The sequence below is a fragment of the Rhipicephalus microplus genome, chromosome 9 (genome assembly GCF_043290135.1).
Source record: "Rhipicephalus microplus isolate Deutch F79 chromosome 9, USDA_Rmic, whole genome shotgun sequence".
NCBI lineage: Eukaryota > Metazoa > Arthropoda > Arachnida > Ixodida > Ixodidae > Rhipicephalus > Rhipicephalus microplus.
This window is the reverse complement of record NC_134708.1, coordinates 103,134,538-103,160,355: the sequence shown is the minus strand read 5'-3', so window position 1 is coordinate 103,160,355 and position 25,818 is coordinate 103,134,538. Positions and strand designations below refer to the sequence as shown.

Here is a 25,818-nt window from a genome sequence, read left to right as displayed (position 1 = left end):
TATGTCAGGTTTGTCTTAACACTGAAATTTATTCTATGCCTTCATTGGGTCGATGATACCGATGTCAGGTATTGCTTAACGCTCACGCATTAAAGCTGCCCATCTGTGTTCTCGTCGTTCCTGGGTAGGTACCAAGTGTCAATCACCTGTGGCACATAACCGCTTACAAGCGGCACATATTCACCCGTGAGTATGTGCCACTGTATGACAGGAAGTGTTCGACGACGTACGTGGCAGGATTGTGACATTATTGATGTCTTGACCAGCGCGTCATATTTGTCAAACCATCTGACCCTCCCATGCTAATTTTGGTTCACGCCAGGCTATGGGGGTGACCACGAGAGCACCCAAACGTAAGCGGCTAGATAGATAGATCATAGAGTTTCTCAAAATTAACTAGAGGGCACTCTGGCGCTGCGATCGTTCAGCGACCATGGGAATGATGGGTAGTACATACATTTGCCTAGTCTGCGTACTTGCGGGCGGCGAATCGTACTTGCGGCTTCATTTATTGCTGTGTTTCGATTTTGTTTTGAAAGAAAGATTCAACCCTTTAAACTTCGTGACCCAATTTGGAAAGGTAATTAAAAAAATTAGGGTGACGAAGCGCAATCGCTGAACATTTGCCGATTTTTGTTTCATGAGAAAACAGCTTCAAGCCACACGAACACACACGGAGCCAAAAGCAGGCCACAAGTACGAAGTTTAGACAAATGTGTGTACTACCCATCATTCTTATGCTCGCTGAAACGCCGTGTGTTGCAGCTCCCATAGACACTAGCGCCAGAGTTCCCTCTAGTAAGTATTGTGGGAAACTTTATGAGATAGATAGAGAGATAGATAGATAGATGGATAGATAGATAGATAGATAGATAGATAGATAGATAGATAGATAGATAGATAGATAGATAGATAGATAGATAGATAGATAGATAGATAGATAGATAGATAGATAGATAGATAGATAGATAGATAGATAGATAGATAGATAGATGTAAGTGCGCTAAATCATTTGGAAGCTTTCTATATAATATGCTTACATATGAACGGAGGGCATAAAAAGTACTAAGCGCCAGTACCTGAAGGAACACATCAGTTAGTGCGTTTGATGTGCCCTTATGTACTACTTTGGATTACATGTAATTTTCCTGCAAATGAAAGTACTTTTACATGTACATGAGGATTAGAAAGGGGACGGATATAGGGGTTCAATTCCTTGTCAGGCTCAGCCTGATGAAGTCAAGGAATGGGCAGTAGCCGCGTGTTGTTGATCGCCATTGCAGAATCACGGCCCTAAACAGTGCAAGTGGTTTTTGTGCATAACAGGCCTTTTACATAATATCTTAAAGAAGTAACGTTTTTAGCAAAAGTGGTAGCATTTAAAGAGCTGACTTGCAAAAGTTAAGAAAGTGTCATATTTCATACAGTATAGTAAAACGGTAGGCATGAAAATGTAGAGATTGGCATATTTAATTTGCTACTATGATAGGCATACACTGCCTTATGTTGTTATACAAATGGCAATTGGACGTCCCAAGTAGCAGGCGCGACTGTTCCTGAACCTCTTTCAGGCCAAAAAAAGGCGTCTTGACGTGTGGCTTTGTAATGAAATAATAACATAGAAGCTGCTTTGACAAAGTGTTCTAATATTTTTCAATAACTTGAAGAGGGTTCAGTTGTCCAGTTAGAGTTAAACAGTTGAACCCAAGTATTAGGCGCGGCTATTGCTGAACCTATTTCAGGCCAAGCAAGGCTTCTTGTCGTGTGACATTGTAATGAAATATGACATAGAAGATGGTAGAACAAAATATTCTATTAGTTTTCAATAATTTCAAGAGGGTTGTGTTGTCTAGTAATAGTTAAACAGTCGAACCCATTTGAAACAATACCTAAGTGCCATAAAAGTTTTATTGTTATACTTGGTAATTGCTATATACGGGTAGCACGGAAAAATGGAAATCGTCGGGTGGCTGGTTATTGTGAGAAAACTCCACTGTCAAATGGGGCATGTCAAAAGACACCAGAGATAAGGATGAAAATGCTGCTGGTTTATCGGGCATGCTTGAAAATTTGAACGCTTTCTTTCACAGGAGCGCCACAAACGCCACAGAGCCATTGTGTGACAACGTCTGAAGTTTCGGACGCTAGGACTGTATTCAAATTGCATTTCCGACCCCGCTGCGGTGGTCTAGTGGCTACGGTACTTGGCTGCTGACCCGCAGGTTGCGGGATCAAATCCCGGCTGTGGCGGCTGCATTTTCGATGGAGGCGGAAATGTTGTAGGCCCCTGTGCTCAGATTTGGGTGCACGTTAAAGAACCCCAGGTGGTCGAAATTTCCGGAGCCCCCCACTACGTTGTCTCTCATAATCATATCGTGGTTTTGGGACGTTAAACCTCACAAATCAATCAATCAATCAAATTGCATTTCCGAACTGGCATTAACAAAAGCCATAAACCACCACTCCCGTGCCGTAGCCAGCTTTCAAAAGTTGGCTTTGCGGTGAAACATATTTTAAATGCGAAGAGGCGTTGTGGTACCTTAGGTATGTGGGTATCGGTTGAATTTGTCGGTTTCTCTCCTTTATTCTTTTCAATTTTTTGCGTTCACAGATCTTTCAGCATGGACAACCAATATTCAGAATCGATTTTTAAATGGTGATCAGGCACGAGTACATTATAATAAACACACTATTTCACCATAAAAACATACAAAAGTTGAGAGTGCAGCAGCTCTTTTAGTGTTATAACCGATATGTTGTTAAAACCGGTAAACTTTTAGGTGATTTCGACTGCACTGTTGAATGAAAAACTGTTCTAATTGAGAGCAGTTAGCTTCTGAGTAGTAAAATTAAGCATAAATCCAATAAGTGGTGTGCTTAAGAGCGAATGTACTTTCATGAAAGACTCCTCAGAAATGTTTGTTGAAGTGCTCACCTATTTTGTTGAACCAATAAGTGCACAATGTGTCCGAATCACTGCTACGCACTCTACTGTGCACCAGCCGTAAAAGTTTCTTATGGGCCGCTTGTCCATACTATCATTCAAAGGAGGTCAATACTTGTGATAAATTATCTTATTAGTTGTGTACATAACATGTTCGTTGATAGTTGTTGTAGTGGTTATATGCGCTTGCTTGCTCTAATTTACATGAGAATGAGTTACTGTGTCCCAGTGTACCAATAGTTTGCTCAATAATGATCTAGATCATATGCTTTGCATAATGCTTTTTCTAACATGCTGATATGTTTTTATTGTCTTGAACATAAGTTTTGACAAAACTTTGCCATAAGCAGTCGTACCAGAGTTCTAGTTTGTCTTATAGGAAGCGTATTCAGGCTTTTTTTTTTTCCACTGAGGCACTTGTAGAGTTTCACGGCCACTTGGTAGGTGTTTTGAGCTAAATCACATTCTTTAGCAAATATAAATATTTTAGTGATGGACGGCCTAAAATGCCACGTTTCTCAATGATATTGAGTAGTTTTGGGCCAAACATACAATGGAGGCTCAACAAGTAACGGTAAAGCGCTTCCAAACTTGCATTCAGTTGAATGAAGACTACCCTGGAGACAATGATAACAAGTAAATATTGATTTCATTGATAGTGGTACATATTTTGTTGCACAATATACGGTATTTACTCGTGTAAATAAACACACTCACGTAATAAACACCCCCCAACTTCAGTCGTAAAACTCAGAATTCTTTTTTTCCCCTGCGTAACAGAGGCACCCCCTGCCTTTGACCGCTGCAGTACCTTTAATCGACACCTGACACTTCCTTGCCCGTTGGATATCTTTCTTTTGTTTTTCATTGTTATGGCAACCACCTTTAGCCATCTTCGCTCACTCTTCTTCCCCTCACCCACTGCCGCGCACAGTATTGTTATTCTACTCTCTGAGCGCAGCACATTCCCTGTCTTTTTTTATCCGTACGCCACCGGGGAGTTCGCAAACGGTGCGAGTGTAAAGACATCCCAGCTGGCAAGCACACACTGAGCGAAGGTCACGAAACTGCTCGCACCAACCATGTGGTCGCTTCTTGCGAATGCAAAGCTTTAAGGCCCACCCCAATGCCCTTGATTTTCGAGTGACGACGACTGGGTTTGGTGTCGCCTTTGCGGTAGCGAAGGGCCATTTGTTGCCATCGCGTCGCAGGTTTCTGAAAAAACCATAAAACATCGCTCGAAACCCAGCAAAGGACGTGAAAATTTCTGAAGCATGGTAGGACACCTTATTCTCACTTCGGTGAAATTTTCTCTTTGTGCTTTTTATCAGCAAGTACTTCAAGGAACGCCATATATGGGCTACCTTTTCACCGTAACTTCTCATATGAACAGCCACACGCCAGCCGGATTTTGTAGTTAATTTTGTTATTGAGAGTTTTTTTCGCATGCCAAAGAATAGAAAGGCGCTGCCTTCAAGAGTGTATCCTATATTATTGGCATTTTAGGGTAGTAATTGAAACTCTAGTAAATTGACATAGAAGTAGACAGTGAACTGCAGTCAGGAGCCAGATGTACATACTAGTAATTAAATCTACGATTAGCCTAATAACGTTAAATATTAGATGAAAAGGTAAGGAGCTAATTATTTCCAGTACTAGAAAGCGGCGCAAGGCAAGAAACTTCGTACGAATGTAATGACGTTTGCATCACTCAACGCAAGGCATTAGCTTGTATTGCTAGACCCAGGTGACTCTCGGCACCACACTGATACGCAACGATAACTCCACGCGACCCGTTCAGCTTGTGAGTGCTTCTTGGTATGTTCCTACGTTTAGGCAACGCAAATGGGGTTGATGGGCGCCTATGTTCTGGGATAACTATGCTACACTTGCTTGTTTGTTTACACAGTATACATTTATATTAAGTACTAGATGTTAAGAATATGTGCTCGGTGTAATGTAGCGTAGGACATTTAGGCAAATGTTCATACAAAAAATATGTTATGTCTACTCAGCGTGATACCGCCTTGTTATAAAGGTGCATGGAAAGAAGTTAATAACAGTGCGCAAAACAATCGTTGTGCGTTTACACTTCTGCAAACATACGTAGAAAAAGGTCACAAAAGAATGTTAGTGCCCAAAAAAGTTAGTAACAGCTCCTGTTACTAAATCTAGGCTTGTGGTAACAAGCTTTCAACTCTTTTATTGGAGAACCTACTTGAGGTAGAAGTTTAAAATGTAGATGGGAGCCGACAGATGGAAACAACACAGTGGGATAATCAGGAACAGTGGAAGTGCCTCAGACAGGCACGCCGACATTTCAATAGGAGGATCCCACTTCTTGAGGTAGGAAGATTCGGCCGTGAAAAGCCCTGAATTTGTTTGAATGGAGCTCAAGTTTAATGAACACTTCAGAATGCAGGAATGCGGGCTGCATCAGTCAACCTATGTTGCGTGTGAAATAAAACCCCAGCTCAAATATCACGCAGCGGACTGCATAAACACCTTCACGTAAATTTGAACTTTGCGATCGTTACGTAAGACAAAGCAACATACTGCAGCACGGACGAATTACAGTATCTCAATAGTTTAAAATGCGTGCCATCGCGGCTGTATACAATGGCACCCGTTATATCAGCCCCAAGCAAAACACGTCGGATAGTAGTCATAACATATAATGATCCCGCAGCTGTTGAAGAACATACGGTGAGTGGAAGTGTCTTGGAAAAGTTTATTTTTAGGGGCGAAGCTCCTTATAGCGGCACCCGTTCATCCCTCGTAGCCGTTGTAGTAGTGTGTAACAAGTATAACATTTTGACCTCCAAGGTGGTGTCGGTGAGAGATTTTTTCTGTGTGTTGTTGAACAATAAAAGATAGTGCTCAATGTACATGCCAATAGCTGCTAAGGGTGAATGAGAGACAGGAGAATTTGGCTTTTAGTTACCGCGCACGTTGCGAATTTTTCATTGTCCAACAACACAGAGAAGACAAGAAAGGGTTGCTACGTTATACTCGCTGGGAGTGACCTCCTAGGTTTCAGAAAGCTTTAGCGAGCGTTGGGCCGCAGTGCCATGAATAAAGTGAACTAGTATATACCATGAACTCGATGTGGTTAAAGGTGGGAAGTAGACACAAAGCGCAAGCCGTAAGAAAGTGTGCGTGTGCCTCCTCTAGTTCAGTCCTTGGAATGTCCGCTGGATGGTGGTGCTTCTATATGAAGAATATATAATGAAAAGATGCGAGATGGTGGTACTTGTAGTGTTGAATAGGTGGACGAACGGACACACAGGCAGATGCATGGACGGACGCACGGATAACTGCACGGACGGATGGACGCATGGACGGACGCAAGAGCAAATGTATAAAGGAAAGCAGGGACGGACGTACAGATGAACGTGCGGACAGATGAACAGACGCACGCACGGACGGGCGGATGGACGCACGGGCGGCCGCACAGACGCACGCATGGATGGACGGAAGCAAGAACAAATGGACGGATGGATGGGATGCTTCACCCCACTATCCATCATTCACTCCGTGGATAAGCTGCCATTTTTTAGCTCACAATGAAGACGCGTGCTGAAAAACTAGCACAAGTCAACAATAGGTCCACGCTTACGCGTCTAATGCACAATGAATGTTTACACCTACTAAACGCCGTCTTCGGCCAACAATTGATAAAACGAAATCTAGTGCAGGCGGGACCCTTTCTAACACCATCAACGTTTGGCAATAGGAAGCTCTTCACCTTAAATTTTCATGCACTCCGGCCGTCCTCCCCGTGTCATATACGCTCAACGTGGTAATGATAGAGTAGTGGCCGATTCTTTCATAAAACAGGTGTGCGCGGCCCGCCAGTTGGCGGGAAGTGGCAGTGTTGCCCCTCGAAGTGAGCAAAGCTCCGATATTGAGGACGCTTTGGAAGCAACATTGTCAGGTTTATGTGGGAATGGGAGGAGTCGGGAAAAGGTAGACTGGGGAAAGGGATGGTAATCCAGTGCAACACGCCGGCCTAAGATCGCAAGTTCAGAAGTTCGAAACCGCACGAGTTCGTGTTTCTTTTTTAATTTCAAATGGTTCAGGAAAAAGGCCGCGTGAACTAGAAGTCAGATAAAGTTCAGTACTGATGGGTGCTCAAGTGTTGTTCTACAGTGCTAAGAAAGTGCTAGAAAACACATGCTTATAGATAGCACAGCAGCCTAGATCGAGATGATGAAATTCGGCTCGAATTCATGCCGATGCCTAACCATGCCTGTTTAATTACAACGCGTGATAAGAGAATTGTTGGAAGAAAAAATAAGTGGTGTGGGGTGCGGAATCACTGGCGACCACCTACCACTAACGCACTTCGTCACCAGTGCAAGGTTGGCCACCCTGGTGCAGTACTTCGCCACTACCTTCCAAGGCTACAGTAATTAACCCAATAATTCCCAGTATGAGAAACATTTTTTCAAACTTCAAAATATTTCTTGGCCATGATCTTAGAGTCACTAGGAGTACAAATGTTCAATAAAAAACTTGAAGATATAGTCTGTAAATTATTAATGGGATGTTGCATATGTGCAACAATGGGCAGTAGTGTATAAAATGGAGGCCAAACCAAGTGAAAAAAAACTTTTTATTGCCACCAATTATTTTGGCGAATTTTCAAATTGAAAAAAGCACAAAACTGAAGCATAGCTGTTTGGTGCCTACTGGTGAAGACTAACAAAACTGTTACGGTCTTTGTTGAAACACAACATCACCTTACACTTGGCACACGAAACATAGGTGTACCCTCCTGGGCATGCCTTACAGCGGTTCTGTTTTGCATTCCATGTGGGCCAGTGCTCCTTGCTGTCTCTTCTGACATCCCGGGGGACATTTAGGCACACTATCTTGAATGGTGTGTCATTCTGAATCGAAGGGCGCCCCGGTGGTCGTTTGTTGAGTAAGATCCGACTTGTTTCGAGCTCAGAGAGGAATTCTCTCAAGGATGTAGGCGGCCGTTTGTGCTGCTGGAGAATTTTCTTGTGCATGAACCATGCATTAACAGCTAATATTTTGAGCGCGTGCCAAAACAAATATATATACCAGCGTTTAGACTAGTTAGAAAAGCGATAGGAGAAGCCCATTTTGTCAAGAAGATCCATGCCACCCATTGATTTGTTGTAGGAAGGAATGATCGCTGGACAATCGACAAAAATGTGCTTTTTCTCCTTGCTGTCCCACCTTTTGACTGATGTAAGCGAGTCAGCACCAATGCAGTTCGAAAGAAGAGTAACAGTGCGGTTGTCATGCCACTTCGCTGCTGCCTTTGTCTTTTGGTCACACAAAGTGACTGAAGTATCACAGGTGCCCCGACCTTGCTTTTTCAACAATTTCTCCTCCATCAACTTGCTGCAGCTCAGTCTGTTTTCACGAACCGTACCAATATAGAAAATTCCCATACTTGAAAGCTCCTCTACAAGCTGAGGGCCTGTGAAGAAGTTATCAGCGACGACTAGGTTGTCGTCGCGCTTCGGTAGGCTGGAACACAGCTGGAGCACGACAGCAGCTCCCAACCCAAGCTGGTAGCCACCCTGGCTGCCATAAAAACCTTTGTTGCAGCGCTGGTAGACATCAAAATCATAACACAGACCTGATTCCCCGGAACGTCCCCAAAGTTTTAGACCCCATTTACTCTTTGGTTTATTAGGCATGTACTGACGAACGTAACACCGCCCACAGAAAGGGATCAAGATTTCGTCCACTGCAGATTTTTTTTTCTTGGGGCAAGACAACCATGTTGCTGCGCAAGGAACTGAGCCATGGGCGCACTTTCCAGCATTTGTCTTCTTTTACTTTGTCATTGGCCGCTTCATTATCGAAAAAATGCAGGTGGCTTGTGATCTTTTCGAATCTGTTATGGGACATTACCTGGGCTACTAATTCATATCTACTTTCATTTTCCCAATGCGCACGAACCCTGTGCATGTTTACAAGTCCCATCCTGAAAAACATGCCCAGCACAGGTGTAAGTTTTTCTACGGTGAGGTTTAGAGTGGTTCCATGTTTTTGAAAGTAGTACTTATTGCTTTCATCGACGACAGCCTTTAGCATGGATCGAGAAACAAACACGTCAAAGTATTCCACTGCACTCAGCGGCTCTGCAGGTGGCAGCGGAAAGTTGTTCTCGAAACTACCTGCCTCGATATCAAAATCCTTCTTCACCCATGTGTACCGCCTTTTCATGCTCCGCGGTGTCCGATCTACAGAAGGCGCATCCGTCGAGGTAGCAACCTCTTCCTCAGCTTCTTTTACCTCAGTTTGGATGGCATCTCCTTCATCACTGCTGTCTCCAGACACTTTTTCGTCACTTTTTTTATCAGCGGAAAAATCGCTCTCATTAGGGTCGATAGCATCCAGCAGGTTTGCATGAACAAAACGCTTCGGCCTCTCTTTTAGAACAGAATAGAATGTTGAGGTTGAAATTGCAGTATGTCCCTGAAAAATTGTTAAAACAGCAAAATTAGCAAACAAACATCCGTTCACACACTCCAAACGAATGCGTGTCACGATATGTAAGACGCGTTTTAAGCAGAAAAGCCATGTTGCATATTTGCAACAATGAAAATTGTGGCATTTAGTGTCCACTGTTGCATATGTGCAACACACCACGTGCAAAAAATTATTTCTCGAACAGAGCAAGCAAAAAACTAAATTTTGGATTCTAGATTACTGTCAAGAGTGCTTCGAACACACATTCAGTAAAAAAAAGCAGCGCAGGTTAACTTGAGGGCTCATAAAAAAATATTTACAGTACCTTGTTTGCGGAGCTCGACGACGACATGGATGCTGCCATTTTGAAAACTGCAGATACGACGAATGTGGCCCCCAAGTGGCTGAAAAATGTACTGCGTGGAACGAAGAACCCTCAAAATAAAATAGTATGAACAACTTATACCGGTGCATTAGGATCCTTGCAATCGGCAGGGCACGGACATGGGTGTTGCAGATATGCAACAAGGGGCAATAATGGGTTAAGCCTTGGCCTTCAGTCCCCAGCGGCTGCGAAGCAACTGTCCAAGGCACTGGGCAGACCTGCGGCACAGCGAAGGGTGCTAAAAATCTCTGTGTTCAGACAAGCTACCGCTGAAATCTGAACTTGTCTACCTTCAACGCTTGAACGCTATCTAGTGAAGCTAGCTTAGCTGTCCTATTCGAGAAATCAAAGGGTATTCAACAGGATGTAATCAGCGTAGTTAGGATGAGGAACGGACACGTCCTATGCTACCGTGAATTATTTGGCAAAAAATAACTGGAGGTGGGGTTTCTTATACAGAATAATACTGCTGGCAACAAGTAGGAATACTACAGCATCAGTGAGAGCGTTGAAAAAACCATAATTATGTTTAACGAAAGATACAAGATAAACAGGGTACAGGTGTAGGCATTTACATGAAGCCATGACTATCGCTTGGTTGAACGCTTCTATGAAGACGTAGAGTCAGCCATTCATATAGTCACAGTATACTATTCTGATGGGTGACTTTATTGCCAGCATTGGCAAAAAAACAGGCCGGAGAATATGCTGTCGGAGAGTACTGTATCGGCTGTAGAAATTCCAGAGAGGACTTATTAGTGGAGTCTGCAGAAAGCAACAGCTTGCGAATCTTGAAAACCTTCCAAAAAAACGAGCTAACCGCAAGTGCAGGTAAACAAGTCTTAATGGCGAAACTAAAAACGAAATAGACTTCATTCTGTATGCACACCCAAGAATTGTACAGGATGTAGAAGTAGTTGGTAGATTCGATGCAGGGACCATAGAATAGTAAGAGCACATTATTCGCCTAGATTTAAAAAAGGGTAAAGCATAACTTGACACGCAAGAAGCCAAATAATGAGCAAGTGGTGAAAAGGAAAGTAGACAATGTAGACTAACAATTCTGAAAAGGTTCGTGACTAAGCAAGTTAATCGACGTTAGCGTGAACACAATGAACGATAATCTTACTAGCATCATTAAAAAGTGCGCAGTGGGAGTTGGAGATACAGTCACTAGACAGGACACCGACAAACTATCTCAGGAGACGACAAATCTCATTAAAAAACGAAAAAACAAAAAAACGCTAAAGGCAGCTGACGAAATTGAGCTACTGGAGCTTTCGAATACAATCATTAGGCGTAAAGTAGCCGACATCACAAGGTATAACATGAAGAGAATCGAGCAGATTTTAAATAGCTGCGAAATCCTAAAAGCTGCGAAGGCAATCTTGTGCATAGGCAAAAATAGGATGTATGCATTAAAGACAAAGAAGACAATGTCGTGAGGAAAACTGATAGGATAGTCAAGCTGCCAGAGGAGTTCTACAGGGATCTGTACAGAAGCCGAAACACCCAAGATAATATAGTGAGAAGCAATACTAGTTCATAAGAATTTGGCATCCCACCAGTAACACCAGAAAAAGTAAGGAAAACCTTAGAACGAATGCAAATACGCAATGCCCCCGAAGTGTACACCATGCTTATCATAACATGCGTTTCATGCAAAACATGGTTACATGCTACGCTCATAGCGCGCTCTCGGCCGTTTCGCTAGCTCCACATGTACCAAACTTGGTATCACGTAACGTGAAGAGACGACGAAAATTAATGACATGTCCAAACATATTAATCATGACATTCGTGTCATGTACGAACCTGACAGCAAACCACGCTTATGATGCGCTTGCGGCTGTTTCGCTAGCTTCACAATACCAAAATTGGTTTTACGTGACGTAAATGAACCACAAAATTAAATGACACGTCTAAGCATGATATTCGTAATATTCGTGTTATATAAAACATGACTACATGCTACACTCATATTATGTTTGCAGCCGTTTCGCTAGCTCCACATATCCGAAATTTGTTATGACGTGACGTGAATAGACGACGTAGGTAAGTGACACGTCCTAACGAAATAATCATGACGTGGAAGTCAAGCACAGCATAATTTATGTCTGCCTCGAAACATTGTGCTGATTTCGAAGTCACATATCAACCTTCGTCATTCGTGCTTCGCATATTATCGATTCCCACAGTACGTGGTATCTGTCTAATCTCATCTATGATTTCACTTCGACTGCAGCTGCTATCGCGCGGGCTTCGCCCACAGTCATTGCCTGTGGTGTGCATTTATGTGGAGCGCCCTTCACACGAAATTATTTCTTGGGGGCCTGTACTATGCTATTTACTTTTTGTAGGGGCCTCCTCATGATAGAGGCAATATGTCCCTGACTCAACCCAGCAATGCTGAGCCCGATAATTTTTCTCGTTACTCGAGCTGAACACGTGCGATCTTGATAACTCTCTTCCTGGTATTCCTCTTGCTGGTGTATATTTTCGTATATACAAAGTGACAATTTAGCCGAGTGGAATCGCCACCACGGTTTTCTTGATGTCCACTCATATCCTCGGACGAACGTGCTCGATTTACGGGATTAGTAGCAAGCAAGGCGGTCTGAGGCTTCTCTTCGAGCGAGTCTCACGAAAAAATATTCCGGTATTCACGACGCAGAAAGATAACGCAGCTGAAGCCATATTATGTTTAATTGAAAATTCTCATTTTTGTTCGTTGGAGAACTATAATGTTGTGAATAAATTTCTTAGAAACGTAATGATTGGTGCATTACGGAAATGTACGAGCTCCAAGACGAAGACATGGAGCTTGTATGATGCAGAGTTTTGTCCTAGGGGTTGTGACGTGGACGAAGAGGGCAAACTACAGGTCGAATATTAAACTGTTTATTTCTGATCAAAATTGTGGCCACGTAAAAGAAAAGTCATATTGCAGCAAGGTACTGGCACTGATAGCGGCCGGCAGAGCATCGGCAGTCGATCAACTGAGAAGTGACGAAGAGTGTCGGCATTTATACACTTGCCGCAGAACATTCTAGCATAATCGCTAGTGGCGACGTAGGTTGCACAATAATCCGCAATGTTCGCGAAGTGGGTGTCATCTTAATGAAATGATCTACTAAAACCCAGAAGCTTCTCGAATACTGCAGGCACGCTTTTGCTGAGGAATGTGTACAGTAACGGGGCGATTAGGAAACTGGAGGAAGGAACGTGGCAGTATCACTGAATGACACTCTCTATATGAAGTGATAAACAACAACCACACATCCACCTGATTGCAGCCCTCTCACCTGTACATCTTTGGTTTGGTCAAAGTGAAACTCGCGTAAACCCACAGACACTGCATTTACGTGTAGCAAGTGCTGGCACACCACGCTTGATTTGTCCACAGTAGACGACGCGCTACAGGCACCGCTGGTTGCGCGATCCGAGTGGGAGCGCAATCTAGCAGCGCTTTTCTACGGGCCTATACTGGTTATTTTCTTCGTCAATAAATGACGGCAAAATTGAACGTGTTTTCTTTCGCTCTCGGTTGATGGCGCTTCTGCGGCCGCCGCAGAGTGCCAGCTACGCACTTCCATGTTTCCTTTCACCAAGGACGACAGAGTTATAGCTTCATGCCCTCTCTGTAGCCCCCGCGTAGCTTTCAACGCAACCGCTCTCATACAGGAGCACGGCACGAGCTAGCATTGAACCACTTTAACTTCGCTCGTATTCGATAGACACTATGTGCCATATGGTAAACGGCTCGTGATGAAATAAACTCCTATGGTTGGGTAATCCGCTGATTACTAGGAAAAAGGGGGAAGTTTATTTCTTCTTTTTCTTCACTGCGTGTCTGTTGGATGCATGCACCCCGATCTATAATTCCGCTCCTCAGCTACCCTTTCTTTTATTACAGGCTGTTGAAAAACGGCATTGCTCTGTCGTGTCCTAAATCCACTGTCAACAGATATTGTACACATTTTGCTCTGTGGAGCTTTGAAGAGCAGGTAGATTGTCTAAAAAACGGAGCCTTCCCTGTCTCAGTGATACAAATCACCTGCCAGCCATCATCAAACAAGATAAAAGGTATCGATGCACGAAGCCGGAATACCATTCACAATGATAAAATGGCTCTTGTGCAATCCGTGCAAGCGCTCTCACATCGGCTTAAGAAAGCAGCCCAGCGGTTTGTTCTAATGCCTAGTTCACACTGAAACATCCGCTTTCTACAGCGACCGAAATTCCCCTGCCGCCGAAACGCAGCGTCGTTCGCACTGGACGCGCCCCGCGCCGCCGAATATGCCATCTACTACGGGGCGAACGCGGGATGGATGCACTGTCACCCGGTTGTTGTCGCGGCTCGCAAACGCTACTACGCTATCTGGGGGTGTATACTTCGACGATTCTCGTACGCAAGAAGCAAGAAAAGACAGTGCTGCTTTTTTTGCTGGCAAGTGGCTGTCTTGTAATGCACGAAGAGCAGAAAAACCACCGACGCCAGCGGCGTTGGTGGGTTCATTTCGCTCTGCAAGACCGCAACAAGCTCGGTCACGCCAACAGCAAGCTCGGTCACCTCTTTCACGAAATATGGAGGTGAAGTAGGCACAGAGCAGTTTAAACTCCCATTGGTTTCAACATTCAGTTACGTGCACTGCTGCATAACAAGTGAGTAGGGCTTGGCCGCCATTTTTCAACATTCCTTGACTGCGCTCCTATTGGTCCGCGGTGACCGATTCGGTGGCAGACGCCGCAAAAATCGGTCCGTGAGCGATCGGCGCGGAGAGGGCCCTTTCGACGGATCTCGCCGCCGCCGAAGCGTATTCGGAGCACTTTCGGCGGCCGGATTGCTCAGTGTGAACGCGGCCTAAGGGTTGTTTTCTGTGCTAATAACAAGCTAGACAGACTATGTTAAGTTGTGAGTAAGAAGCTTGATAACGTAGGGAGGAGCGGTTGCTCCGTTAACCACAAGGTTAGGTTCCCATCATGAAGGGTTGATGTCTAACGTCGTCTATTGCGTCCCTCTGTCGTGCGGTCGTGTCTACGTCGGCCAGACAGGCCAATGTTTGAACATGCGTATTAGAGGGCATCAGTCTTTTTTGATTGGGAGACCATTAACGCACCTTGCCATGCCTTGGGCTAAGTTCCAGTGGGATGCGTGATTCTCCGTGGCATCTTGTTTAGACACTCCGCTCACATAACACAAGAAGGTGCCGAAGCTTTTCATAATAACGCGACGGCTTCCATATGTGTTAGCAAGCCTTCTTTGACCTTATCAGAAAAGGAAACGATCCCACTCAAGGAGAGGCTGTCGACTGGTCGAAAGGGTGATGCAGTGGGTGTGTTCTTGTTCTTGAGGGTGTGTTTTGTATTTGTTCTGGTTTCCTGCCTTTTGCTGTGCGCATGATTCGCATGTGCGTTATTTAGTGGAGGGTCACGTTTTCATGCTATATAATTTCGGTTCAAGCCATAAAGATTTCACTTGTGAGTAAGGCCTTGTGGTGTTCGAATTCTCGTCCTCGTCTTTTATAGCGCTACATTTACACCGTAGTAGTAGTAGTAGTTGTAGTAGTAGTAGTAGTAGTACTTTATTTACAGTAAGCCGAATACAGAGCTCACTGCAAGGGCAAAGGGCTAAAGGCGAATAGCCTGACAAAGACCCTTGTCCCTGCGCAGTCCATGACAGTGCAAAGCTTAAACATCAGCACTGGCAAACAATATATATATTCAATACATTGGTTTCAAGCAACCTGCAATCGTACACACAAAATTCAAACATAAATGGTAAGAGAAGTTTACATAACACATTTCAAGAATTAGAGGTCACTCTCGTAAAAATTCACAACTAAACGATATCAATAAAACAACTCAAAAACAGACACAAAATGCGTGCGGATAGAGTGAATTGCGCTGTATACACTCTTATAATGACATAGATATTTATGAAGAATTTAAGCATTTGTAGAGGCATGAGACTTCATTACGTAATTTTGATAGTGTAGACCGGTGGTTATGAATAAGTTCTTTATTTGTTTCTTGAAAGTCGCACTACTAGCCCTAAAGTTCAATTGATCTGCAAGGGTATTTAAAACCAGAGGTACAGTATAAATCAATACCAATTCATCCCCTCTTTGTTTTGGCCCTATTGAGTAAGGGGAGCACCGCAAAATAAGAAACCACTAAGGAAACCAAACGCATGAAGTATCACTATAACAGGACTTCAGTGGCGTGCGAAAAAAACGCCTTCGTAGTGGAGTTGCTCTATATGCTTCCATCAAACGCACACAATAGCTCTACTCTGGAGGATATAGCGATCGATCGCCACGAAGAGCAAGTCTACTATGCAATAGCTCTGTAATAAGCATCACTTACACTTTTAGGGGTGAAGCTCCTCTTAGTCTAACCTTGTCTTGCGTCAGGCTTAACCAATAGTATCTGACCAACAGACAGACAAACAGATAAACAAACAGACAGATAGACAATCGGGTGAATAGACGGACGCACAAAGGGACGGAAACACGAACGCATGCACGGACGGAGAGATGAATGGCCGGGGGGACGGCTGATCAGAGGGCCGGATGGACTGCTGTACGTACGAATGGACGTATGTATGCGTGGACGAACGCACAGACAAGCAGGCAGACAGAGAGGCGGATGAACAGACAGGCAGGTGGAGACCCGAATAAATAGACAGAGAGACGGACAGACAGGCAGACAGGCAGGCAGGCAGGCAGGCAGGCAGACAGACAGACAGACAGACAGGCAGACAGACAGACAGACAGACAGACAGACAGACAGACAGACAGACAGACAGACAGACAGACAGACAGACAAACGCTTCGCCCCATTATTCATCATTCACTTCGTTGACATGATGTGATTTTTAGGAGTTGTTTGGTTATACGTCCACGTAAGAGTTAGTTATCTTATTGTTCTCGTTCTGTAACTCACGTGCTTTTTTTGTTCATATATGAGAAGAGTCCCTTTCGGTCCCCTGCTTAGTTTTCAATAAATTACTAAGAATTTACCGACTAAGAAAACTTCATGCTGGCTGCAATATATTAAGAAAAAAGCCGTAGATGCATAATTGAACACGGTACTTTTTAACTAGCATCGGCAGAATAATATGAGTGACGCAAAATGTCATCTTTATGTGAAAATGTCGCTATGTGATACCAGCACAACGACATAGTGTGTTGCGTACTACGTCACACAAGGTTATATCTGTAGACCACACACTTTCTTGGTTTAACCTGAGTCAAGTACGGACGCAGCGTGAAACAAGGTGAGCTGCAGCGAGCTCGCACTGTCTGTGACCTTGAAGTTAGAGCAGCACCACGGGAAGGTGGAAAGAGAGAGAGAGAGATAAAGATGCAAGGAAAGGCAGGGAGGTTAACCATAAGCACATTCGGTTTGCTACCCTGCACTGGGGAAGGGATAAAGGGGAGAAAAGAGGTTGCAGAGAGATGAGAAGGTACACACAATCACGAGCACACTCGGGGAGCACACACAGTCTACAGGCGGTCGCTCAGGTTTTTTGACTTTAGGTAAAGTAGCAGTGCTTTAGTTGCTTTCTGCGCCACTGAGGCAGATGCCCAAGGTTCTAGTATCTTCTGCACACAAAATGATCCGGGGTCAAGTTGATTCAAAACCATCCGGAGCTCGCATCGCTGTGTGTCGTAGCAAGCGCAGCTGCGCAGGACGTGTTCGATAATCTCTTCAGCTCCGCAGTAGTCGCATGTAGGAGTGTCTGTCATACCAATGCGAAAGGAGTACACCTTTGTAAATGCAACACCCAACCAAAGGCGGCATAACAGTGTCGCATCGGAGCGGGAAAGTTGCGATGGTAGCTTTAGCTTGAGCGAAGGATCCAGTAAATAAAATTGACACCTTTGGAAGCTGGTAGACGACCAGAACGTGCGTGTGAGATCTCGAGCCAGCAGGTAAAGTTTTCTTACTGCATCATTCCTTGATAGAGGAATCGGGACTATACGGGTTCCTTCATGGGCTGAGCGAGCTGCATCATCGGCTAATTGATTTCCGGTAATACCGATATGTTTAGGCAGCCATTGATATATAATATCATGCCCTCGTGCTAGAGCTTCATGATTGCAATGTCTTATTTCTTGTACCAATTGGACATGACTTCTCCTACGCATGGCAGACTGCAAACTCTGAAGCGCTGCCTTCGGATCACAGAATATGACCCATTTTCCTGGACGTTCTTGAACGATATATTGTAAAGCAGCCCTTATAGCAGCAAGTTCTGATGCCGTAGATGTAGTCATATGCGACCACCTAAACTTGATTGTCACTGCTGAAGCCGGAATTACAGCGGCACCTGATGAGCTGCTGGACGAGACGGACCCATCAGTGTATATCTGCGTTCGGTCTAAGTACAACTCATGTAATAATAGCAGTGTTGCTTGCTTCAATGCTACTCTGGAGTGATTGCTTTTTTTTTTATTCCCGGAATTTCTAGACGTACTTGCGGCTGGTCGAGGCACCACAAAAGACATGCCATTCTCGCAGCTGGCGTATATCCTGATGGAATGCTGTTGAGGTGCTTGGCTATGACGTCTAAAAACGTATCACGTGGCCTTCCGGAGGGTAGAAGGGCCAAGTGGTGGTCGGGGACACGGCTAGCATGTCGAATGTGCGCTCTGAGGCAATCAACAACTCTATATGTCCTGACCGGATGGTCTTTGGCAAGCATGATCGTGGCATAAGTAAAAGCGCATCGGGACAGTCCTAGGCAGATACGCAGTGCCTGACCCTGCAAACTCTCCAATGAATGAGTATAGGATTTGCAAGTGTTAGTCAGTACCGGCAAGCTGTAGCGCAATAGACCCATAAATAGGGCCCTGTACATCTGTAGCATGGAGGCCACAGAAGTTCCCCATGCTTTCCCGCTCATGAATTAAATTATATGCACAATAGATAGAAGTCTCTTCTTCAAGTACGCACAATGTGGGCTCCACGAAAGACTTCTGTCGATTATTATGCCCAGGAAACGATGCGTCCGTGCATATTTGACACTCTGCCCATTGATGTAAACAGGGTATGGCGTCATTGGTTTGCGTGTAAACGCCATCAACCCGCACTTCACAGTTGATATATTTAGGCCTTGTTTGTGAAGGTAGGCTGTTGTGAGGGTTGCTGCCCGCTGCATTCGTGCACGCACCTGAGGGCGAGTAACTGCAGAACTCCAGAGGCAAATATTGTCACGGGCTAAGTAGATGCCTGAGGATGACGACGACGAAGTGCTGAACGGGGAACGTGCTCGGACTGCAGCAGCGTCGTACACATTAGCTCGCCAGTATATTCGCCAGTAGGCATTTGCTCACCAGTGTATACTTTATTCCCCGTAACATCATTGGTGGAAGGTGCGGGGTACCACTCGCTATACAGCCCAACGAGCTGGATCTTCGCAGCGGACGGCGCATTGCAGCTACCACGATGACTGACCAGGCTACTCAATGTCAACAAGATCCGTCAGCCCCGCAGCCGATCGTTGTGGTGCAACCTCGTGACCCAGGTCCATTCAACGGCACAAGTGGCATAGACGTCGATGACTGGCTGGTTCAATATGAGCGCGTCAGCAGCAGCAACCATTGGGGTCCGACGCTTATGTTGGCGAACATCATCTTCTACTTGCATGGCACGGCAAAACTCTGGTACGAGACACATCAAGAAGAGTTGACTAGCTGGGACGTCTGTAAGCAGGAATTGCGCTATCTATTTGGGAAATCCTTCGGACGTCAAGTGGCCGCAAAGAAAGAGCTTGCGACTCATGCCCAGACATCCCCAGAGCCGTACATCGCGTACATCCAGGACGTGTTGGCTTTGTGCCGCAAGGTCGACAAGGACATGCTCGACGAGGAAAAAGTCAGACACATCCTGAAAGGAATTGCGGATGACACTTTCAATTTTCTCCTGTGCAAGGACTGCTCGACGGTGGAGTCGGTCATCGAAGCATGTCGTCGCTTCGAACAGGCAAAAAGTAGGCGCATAGTTCACCGATTTGACCACCTTCCCAACCCGGAGGCTACGTCCTCTTGCGAAGATTTGCCCACACTACACCAACCACCAGCGCCAGAAAACGTCACCAGAATTGTCCGCCGGGAACTCGAGGCTATGGCTCCCGCTATATCTAGCGTCAGCGCGCCAGGACACAACCTCGATGCTGTTTCAATGATACAGGCCGTGGTTCGCCAAGAGATCGCGACTATGGGCATTTCGCCACCTCATCAAAATGCCCCTGCTACTTCCAGCTCGGCTCCAGTCGTTGCGACTGCCACTCCGAACCACACGTTCGCGCCACGACGAAACCCAGCTGAATGGCGCACTCATGATGATCGGCCCATATGTTCCACGTGCCATCAGATAGGACACATCGCTCGCAATTGCCGCAGCCGTCGGACCTCATCACCTCGACCGAGCTTCTATGATTGGCGGCCTCGCTCTGAACGTGCACCTTATGCCCCGTCCTACCGTGCTGAGACAGGTGCAGAGCATAATCCAGAACGTCGGACCAGCCGCTCGCCATCGCCCTTGCGTCGTCAGTCCCGCTCGCCCCAACCCCGCCGTTCTCGGTCTCCCTACGACCGTCGCTCGGAAAACTAGCCGGTGCAGCCCCCGGAGGTGACGCTGCATACACGACTTGGACTGCAAATCCTCTGACTACTCCCGACCAGCGGTGTAACCTCCTTACAATTCTCGTTGATGGTTTACCTATAACTGCTCTTATTGATACCGGTGCACAAATATCTGTGATGAGCTCAGACCTCCGCCACCGCCTCCAAAAATTCTGACGCCTGCGATTGCACCTACCATTCGTACAGCGGATGGGAGTACTCCTGCTGTGCTTGGAATGTGCACTGCGCGATTAACAATTTCTGAGCATCAAACTTCAGTTCTGTTCGCTGTACTGAAAAATTGCCCTCATGACCTCATACTTGGACTCGACTATCTGACTTCACACGCTGCGCTCATTGACTGTTCCAAAGGTCTTCTTCGGCTCGAACTACCATCCTTTTCGAAGACCGTCTCTACCAGCCCACCTCGTCTACGCTCTGTCGATTTCCTTAGACTTCCGCCACAAGCCGCAGTCCAAGTCGAACTCTCGCCATATCCTGCAGTACCCGATGGTGATTATGTTGCTGCCCCAATTTCTGACGTCACCATGACACGCAATGTTGCACTCCCCAACACGGTGGTTACCGTTAAGGACAACCTAACTTCGTTTCACGTCCTCAATTTCGGCTTTTCAGCGCAAGTTATTCCTCGCGGCATGTCACTTGCGCATCTTACACCACTAGTCGACCACACAGTTTCCGCTCTAACCACCGATTTGCCACCCGATTTTTCATCAACGTCGATCTCGTCACGTTCCTGTTCCGACCTTAACAAGCCAATGCTATCTGACAAGCTCACCTCTGAACAAGTCTCTGCTTTCTGCCGTGTGCTTGCTTCTTATCAGGACATCTTTGACTTCGGCGACCGTAATTTGGGCCAGACATCCGTGGTAACCCATCGCATCGACACCGGTGACGCTCGACCCATTCGCCGACGACCCTACCGTGTGTCAGCCCCGGAGCGTGCTATTATACAACGAGAAGTCGATAAAATGCTTGATAAGGGCATAATCGAACCCTCATCTAATCCCTAATCCTCACCCGTTGTACTTGTTAAAAAGAAGGACAATAGCTGGAGATTCTGTGTTGATTACCGCCATCTCAACCATGATATCAAGAAAAATGTCTATCCCCTACCGCGCATAGATGATTCACTCGATTGCTTGCACGGTGCCAAATATTTCTCTTCAATAGACCTTCGCTCAGGCTACTGGCAGATTGCTGTGGACGACAAAGACAGAGAGAAGACGGCCTTCGTCACTCCTGGTGGACTTTATCAGTTCAAGATGATGCCTTTTGGATTATGCAATGCCCCCGCGACATTTGAGCGCATGATGGACCCTCTCTTTCGAGGCATGAAGTGGACCATCTGCCTCTGCTATCTTGACGACGTTATTGTTTTTTCGACTACTTTCGGCGACCATCTTACCCGTCTGTCCGCAGTGCTTGATGTTTTTCGACGTGCCAACTTGCAACTTAACTCGTCCAAATGTCGCTTTGGGCAACGCCAAATCTGCGTACTCGGCCATCTTGTTAACGCTGCGGGCGTTCAACCAGACCCTGCGAAAGTCCGAGCAGTTCACAACTTCCCAACACACCGCTCAGCCAAGGACGTCCGAAGTTTTCTGAGACTGTGCTCCTATTTTCGTCGTTTTGTCGAGAAGTTTGCTGAAGTAGCCCGTCCACTAACCTGCCTCCTCAAAACGGATATCATTCACCTGGGGCCAACAGCAAGCAAACGCCTTCTCGTCGCTCGTTTACATTCTCACCAATCCACCAGTCCTAGCATACTTCGACCCATCTGCCGCCACGGAGCTTCGTACTGACGCCAGTAGCCACGGCATAGGCGCAGTGCTCGCGCAGCGGCAACAAGGCATGCACCGCGTCGTCGCGTATGCAAGCCGACTGTTGTCGCGCTCGGAACAAAACTATTCCATCACAGAACGCGAGTGCTTCGCTCTCGTCTGGGCCATTGCGAAATTCCAACCGTACCTGTATGGCCGACCATTCTCAGTTATTACCAACCACGATGCGCTTTGCTGGCTCTCCTCACTCAAGGACAATACAGGACGCCTTGGTTGCTGGGCGCTGCGCTTACAAGAGTACACTTTTTCCGTATCCTATAAATCCGGTCAACTTCACAAGGATGCCGACTGCTTGTCCCGTTACCCAGTCGATCCCCCTGACACGAGGAAGATGAGCAAGAGGCCCTCGTTCTTTCAATTACCGACTTCACCGACATAGCTGCTGGACAACGCCGCGACCCCTCTTTGCGTCTGCACTCTCCCCATCCTGACCACTCCTTAAAACTGTTCGTTTTTCACAAGGACATCTTGCACCGCTACAACACCCGCCCTGATGGTGCTGAGCCTTTACTCGTTGTTCCTGTGCATCTTCGCTCAGACGTTTTGGCCCAGCTGCATGATGCACCCTCCGCTGGACACCTAGGGGTGTCACGCACGTATGACCGCATTCGCCGCCAATTCTTTTGGCCTGGCCTCTACCGTTCTGTGCGACAGTACGTTGCGGCATGCGACCTCTGCCAGCGCCGCAAGACACCTGCTGTGAGACCTGCTGGTACCCTCCAGCCCATTGAAGTACCAGATGAGCCATTTTTCCGAGTCGGCCTCGATCCTCTAGGACCCTTTCCCGTGTCGGCCACCGGTAATAAGTGGATTGCTATTGCTACCGACTACGCAACGCGGTATGCCGTTACACGCGCCCTCCCCACCAGCTGCGCTACTGATGTAGCCGATTGCTTTCTTCATGACATCATTCTGCTTCATGGTGCTCCTCGTCAGTTCATCACTGACCGCGGCAGCTGTTTTTTATCTAAAGTAGTCGACGAGCTCCTGCGATTCTGCTCTACCCGCCACAAGTTCACTATAGCGTACCATTCGCAAACCAACCGCCTCACGGAACTCCTAGACCGTACCTTGACGAATAGGTTAGCGATGTACGTCTCCAAGGATCACAAAGATTGGGACATCCACTTACCTTTCGTTACCTTCACATACAACAGTTCACGTCATGATACAGCTGGATTTTCCCCTTTTTACCTACTGTTCGGTTATGACCCGCCTTTGCCCATGGACACCATGCTCCAATGTGACGCCCCCTCATCGACTGCTTATGCTCGTGACGCCCTGTCCCGAGCTGACATCACCCGCCAAGTCGACCGGGATCGTTTATGTGCCTCGCAGCTTAACCAAAAGAGTGCTTACGATCGCCGGCACCGCGACGTACAGTACTCTCCGGGATCACTCGTCTTGCTGTGGTTACCATCACGTCGTGTTGGTCACAGCAAAAAACTAATGTCCCGTTACGTTGGCCCCTACAGCGTCATACGCAAGGTCACCAGCGTGACCTATGAGATAGCTACACTCCATACCATGTCAGTACCAGCTTTAGCCCCGACCGATATGGTGCACGTCTCACGGCTTAAACCATACTTCTCACGCCTCGAGAATTGATCGCACCGGGACGGTGCTTCTGCCGCCGGCGGGTAATGTCACGGGCTCAGTAGATGCCTGAGGATGACGACGACGAAGTGCTGAAGGGGGAACATGCTCGGACTGCAGCAGCGTCGTACGCATTAGCTCGCCAGTATATTCGCCAGTACGCATTTGCTCACCAGTGTATACTTTATTTCCCGTAACAATATCATCGGCGTATATGGTTAGGCACACCGACTTTGGCAGAACCTTCACCAGACCAATGAGGGCAACATTGAACAATGTGGGGCTTCAAACACCTCCCTGAGGCACTCTGCAGTAGGTGTAATGTTCAGCAGTTGTACCCTTATATGTTTGCACAAAGAAACCCCTGCCAGTTATATAATCTTTTATCCATTGAAACATTCGTCCACCAATGCCCATTGCTGCGAGAGAAGTGAGGATGGCATCGTGAGCTACATTATCATATGCACCCTTCACGTCAAGAAAGTGTGCCACTGATATGCGCTTGCGACTTTTTTTCTTGTTGCACAAATGTCGATAAGTCAAGGACACAGTCGATAGAGGAGCGGCCCCGACGAAAGCCTGCCATGCAAGAAGGGTATTTGGTGTATCGTTCCAAGTACCACTCGAGACGGAATAGAACCATTCTTTCCATCACTTTTCCGAGGCATCTTGCGAGGGCAATAGGGCGATACGCTGTCAAGTCGAATGGTGATTTTTCCGATTTAAAAAGTGGTATCAAATGACTTATTTTTCATTCTCGGGGAACACTGCCGCTGATCCAGGAGTTGTTGAAGCATGTTAAAAGTTCTTTTGTGGCTTTTTGTCCAAGAAGGTGTCCCAATGCACTATAAGTATCACCATAAGGACCTGGCGATGACATGCGCTTAGAAGCGACTAACACACCTTCCAATTCTTCCATGGTGAATGGAATGTCCGTTTCTGGTAATCGCGTCTCAGGAACGATCACGGCGTTGATGCTCTCGTTCATAATATTCCAGGCAACTCTCGTGCAAACTTCATCAGCCACCTCGAGTTCTGTTTTTCCATGAAGTAGTGCCAAAGCTTTAAAAGGGTGCCGTTGTTGTGGAGAGGAGCGAAGACCACGAACTGTTCTCCAGATATATGACAGCGGTTTATGAGGGTATAGATATTCGCAGAATGCTTTCCAGCGTTCTCTCTCCAGCTTGTAAATGCGTCGTTGAATATTTTTCTGGAGCCGCCTTGTTTCCCTCAGATCGTAAATTGATCTTGTGCGTCTGTAACGTCGTTCAGCACGCCTTCGTATAGCTCGTAATCTTTCCAGTTCGATGTCAAAGTGTGTTATTCTAGACGAAAATGGTAATTTACATATGGACGCTTGCATAGCTTCCGCTATGGTATTTTCCAGGCTGCAGGCGAGGCCTTCTTGGAAAGCGTCCTCAACACGCGATGTAAACATCGACCAGTCAGTGCCAATTACAACACCGGAAGAGAATTTTTTTATGATACCATCGATCGTCACGTGAGGTGGGTATGTGATCATTCCCATTAGTCTCAATATCGCAAAACCATTTAACTTTGTGAGAGAAGCACCGTGACACCAATGTCAGGTCAAGGCAACTGCCATACGTGAGACGCCGCAGATATGTGGGGGTACCATCGTTCATGATGGAAAGGTCGTAATCGGAAGCGAATGTAACAATGTTCCGGTCCCTGGCATTCATTCTAGTGCTCCCCCAAAGCATGTGATGGGCGTTGAAGTCACCGGTGATGATCCAAGGCCCATCGGTCCTCATTAGGATGTCTTTTAATCTGGCGCAGTCAAATCGCGATGACGGAGATATATATCTACCAATAAGCGTGAACGAAACTGCATTCTTCTTTACACGAAGACACACGTACTGATTGTCGTCATTTGAACTTATTGGGTGCGAAAGATAAGTCAAGTCTGTGCGA

The 25,818-nt window shown here is 46.2% G+C and overlaps 1 protein-coding gene across 12 annotated transcripts in view; it reads right to left on the bottom strand.

Annotated features, from left to right (window-relative positions):
- The window catches only part of LOC119163114 (XK-related protein 6), a 145,082-nt gene that overhangs the window by 7,981 nt on the left and 111,283 nt on the right, over window positions 1-25,818 (bottom strand). For 8 of the 12 annotated variants that reach the window (XM_075874197.1, XM_075874198.1, XM_075874191.1 and 5 more), the window contains 3 exons: window positions 9,870-10,006; window positions 9,729-9,807; window positions 2,603-9,409 (listed from right to left, as the gene is read on the bottom strand). The exons of 2 other annotated variants lie outside the window; for them this stretch is intronic. In XM_075874197.1, coding sequence (XP_075730312.1) covers window positions 8,618-9,409; window positions 9,729-9,807; window positions 9,870-10,006 — 1,008 coding nt within the window. In that variant the 3' untranslated portion in view covers window positions 2,603-8,617. Of the gene's footprint in view, window positions 1-2,602; window positions 9,410-9,728; window positions 9,808-9,869; window positions 10,007-25,818 lie in introns of those variants that run through there. 2 more of the 12 variants (XM_075874193.1, XM_075874192.1) reach the window with 1 other exon arrangement.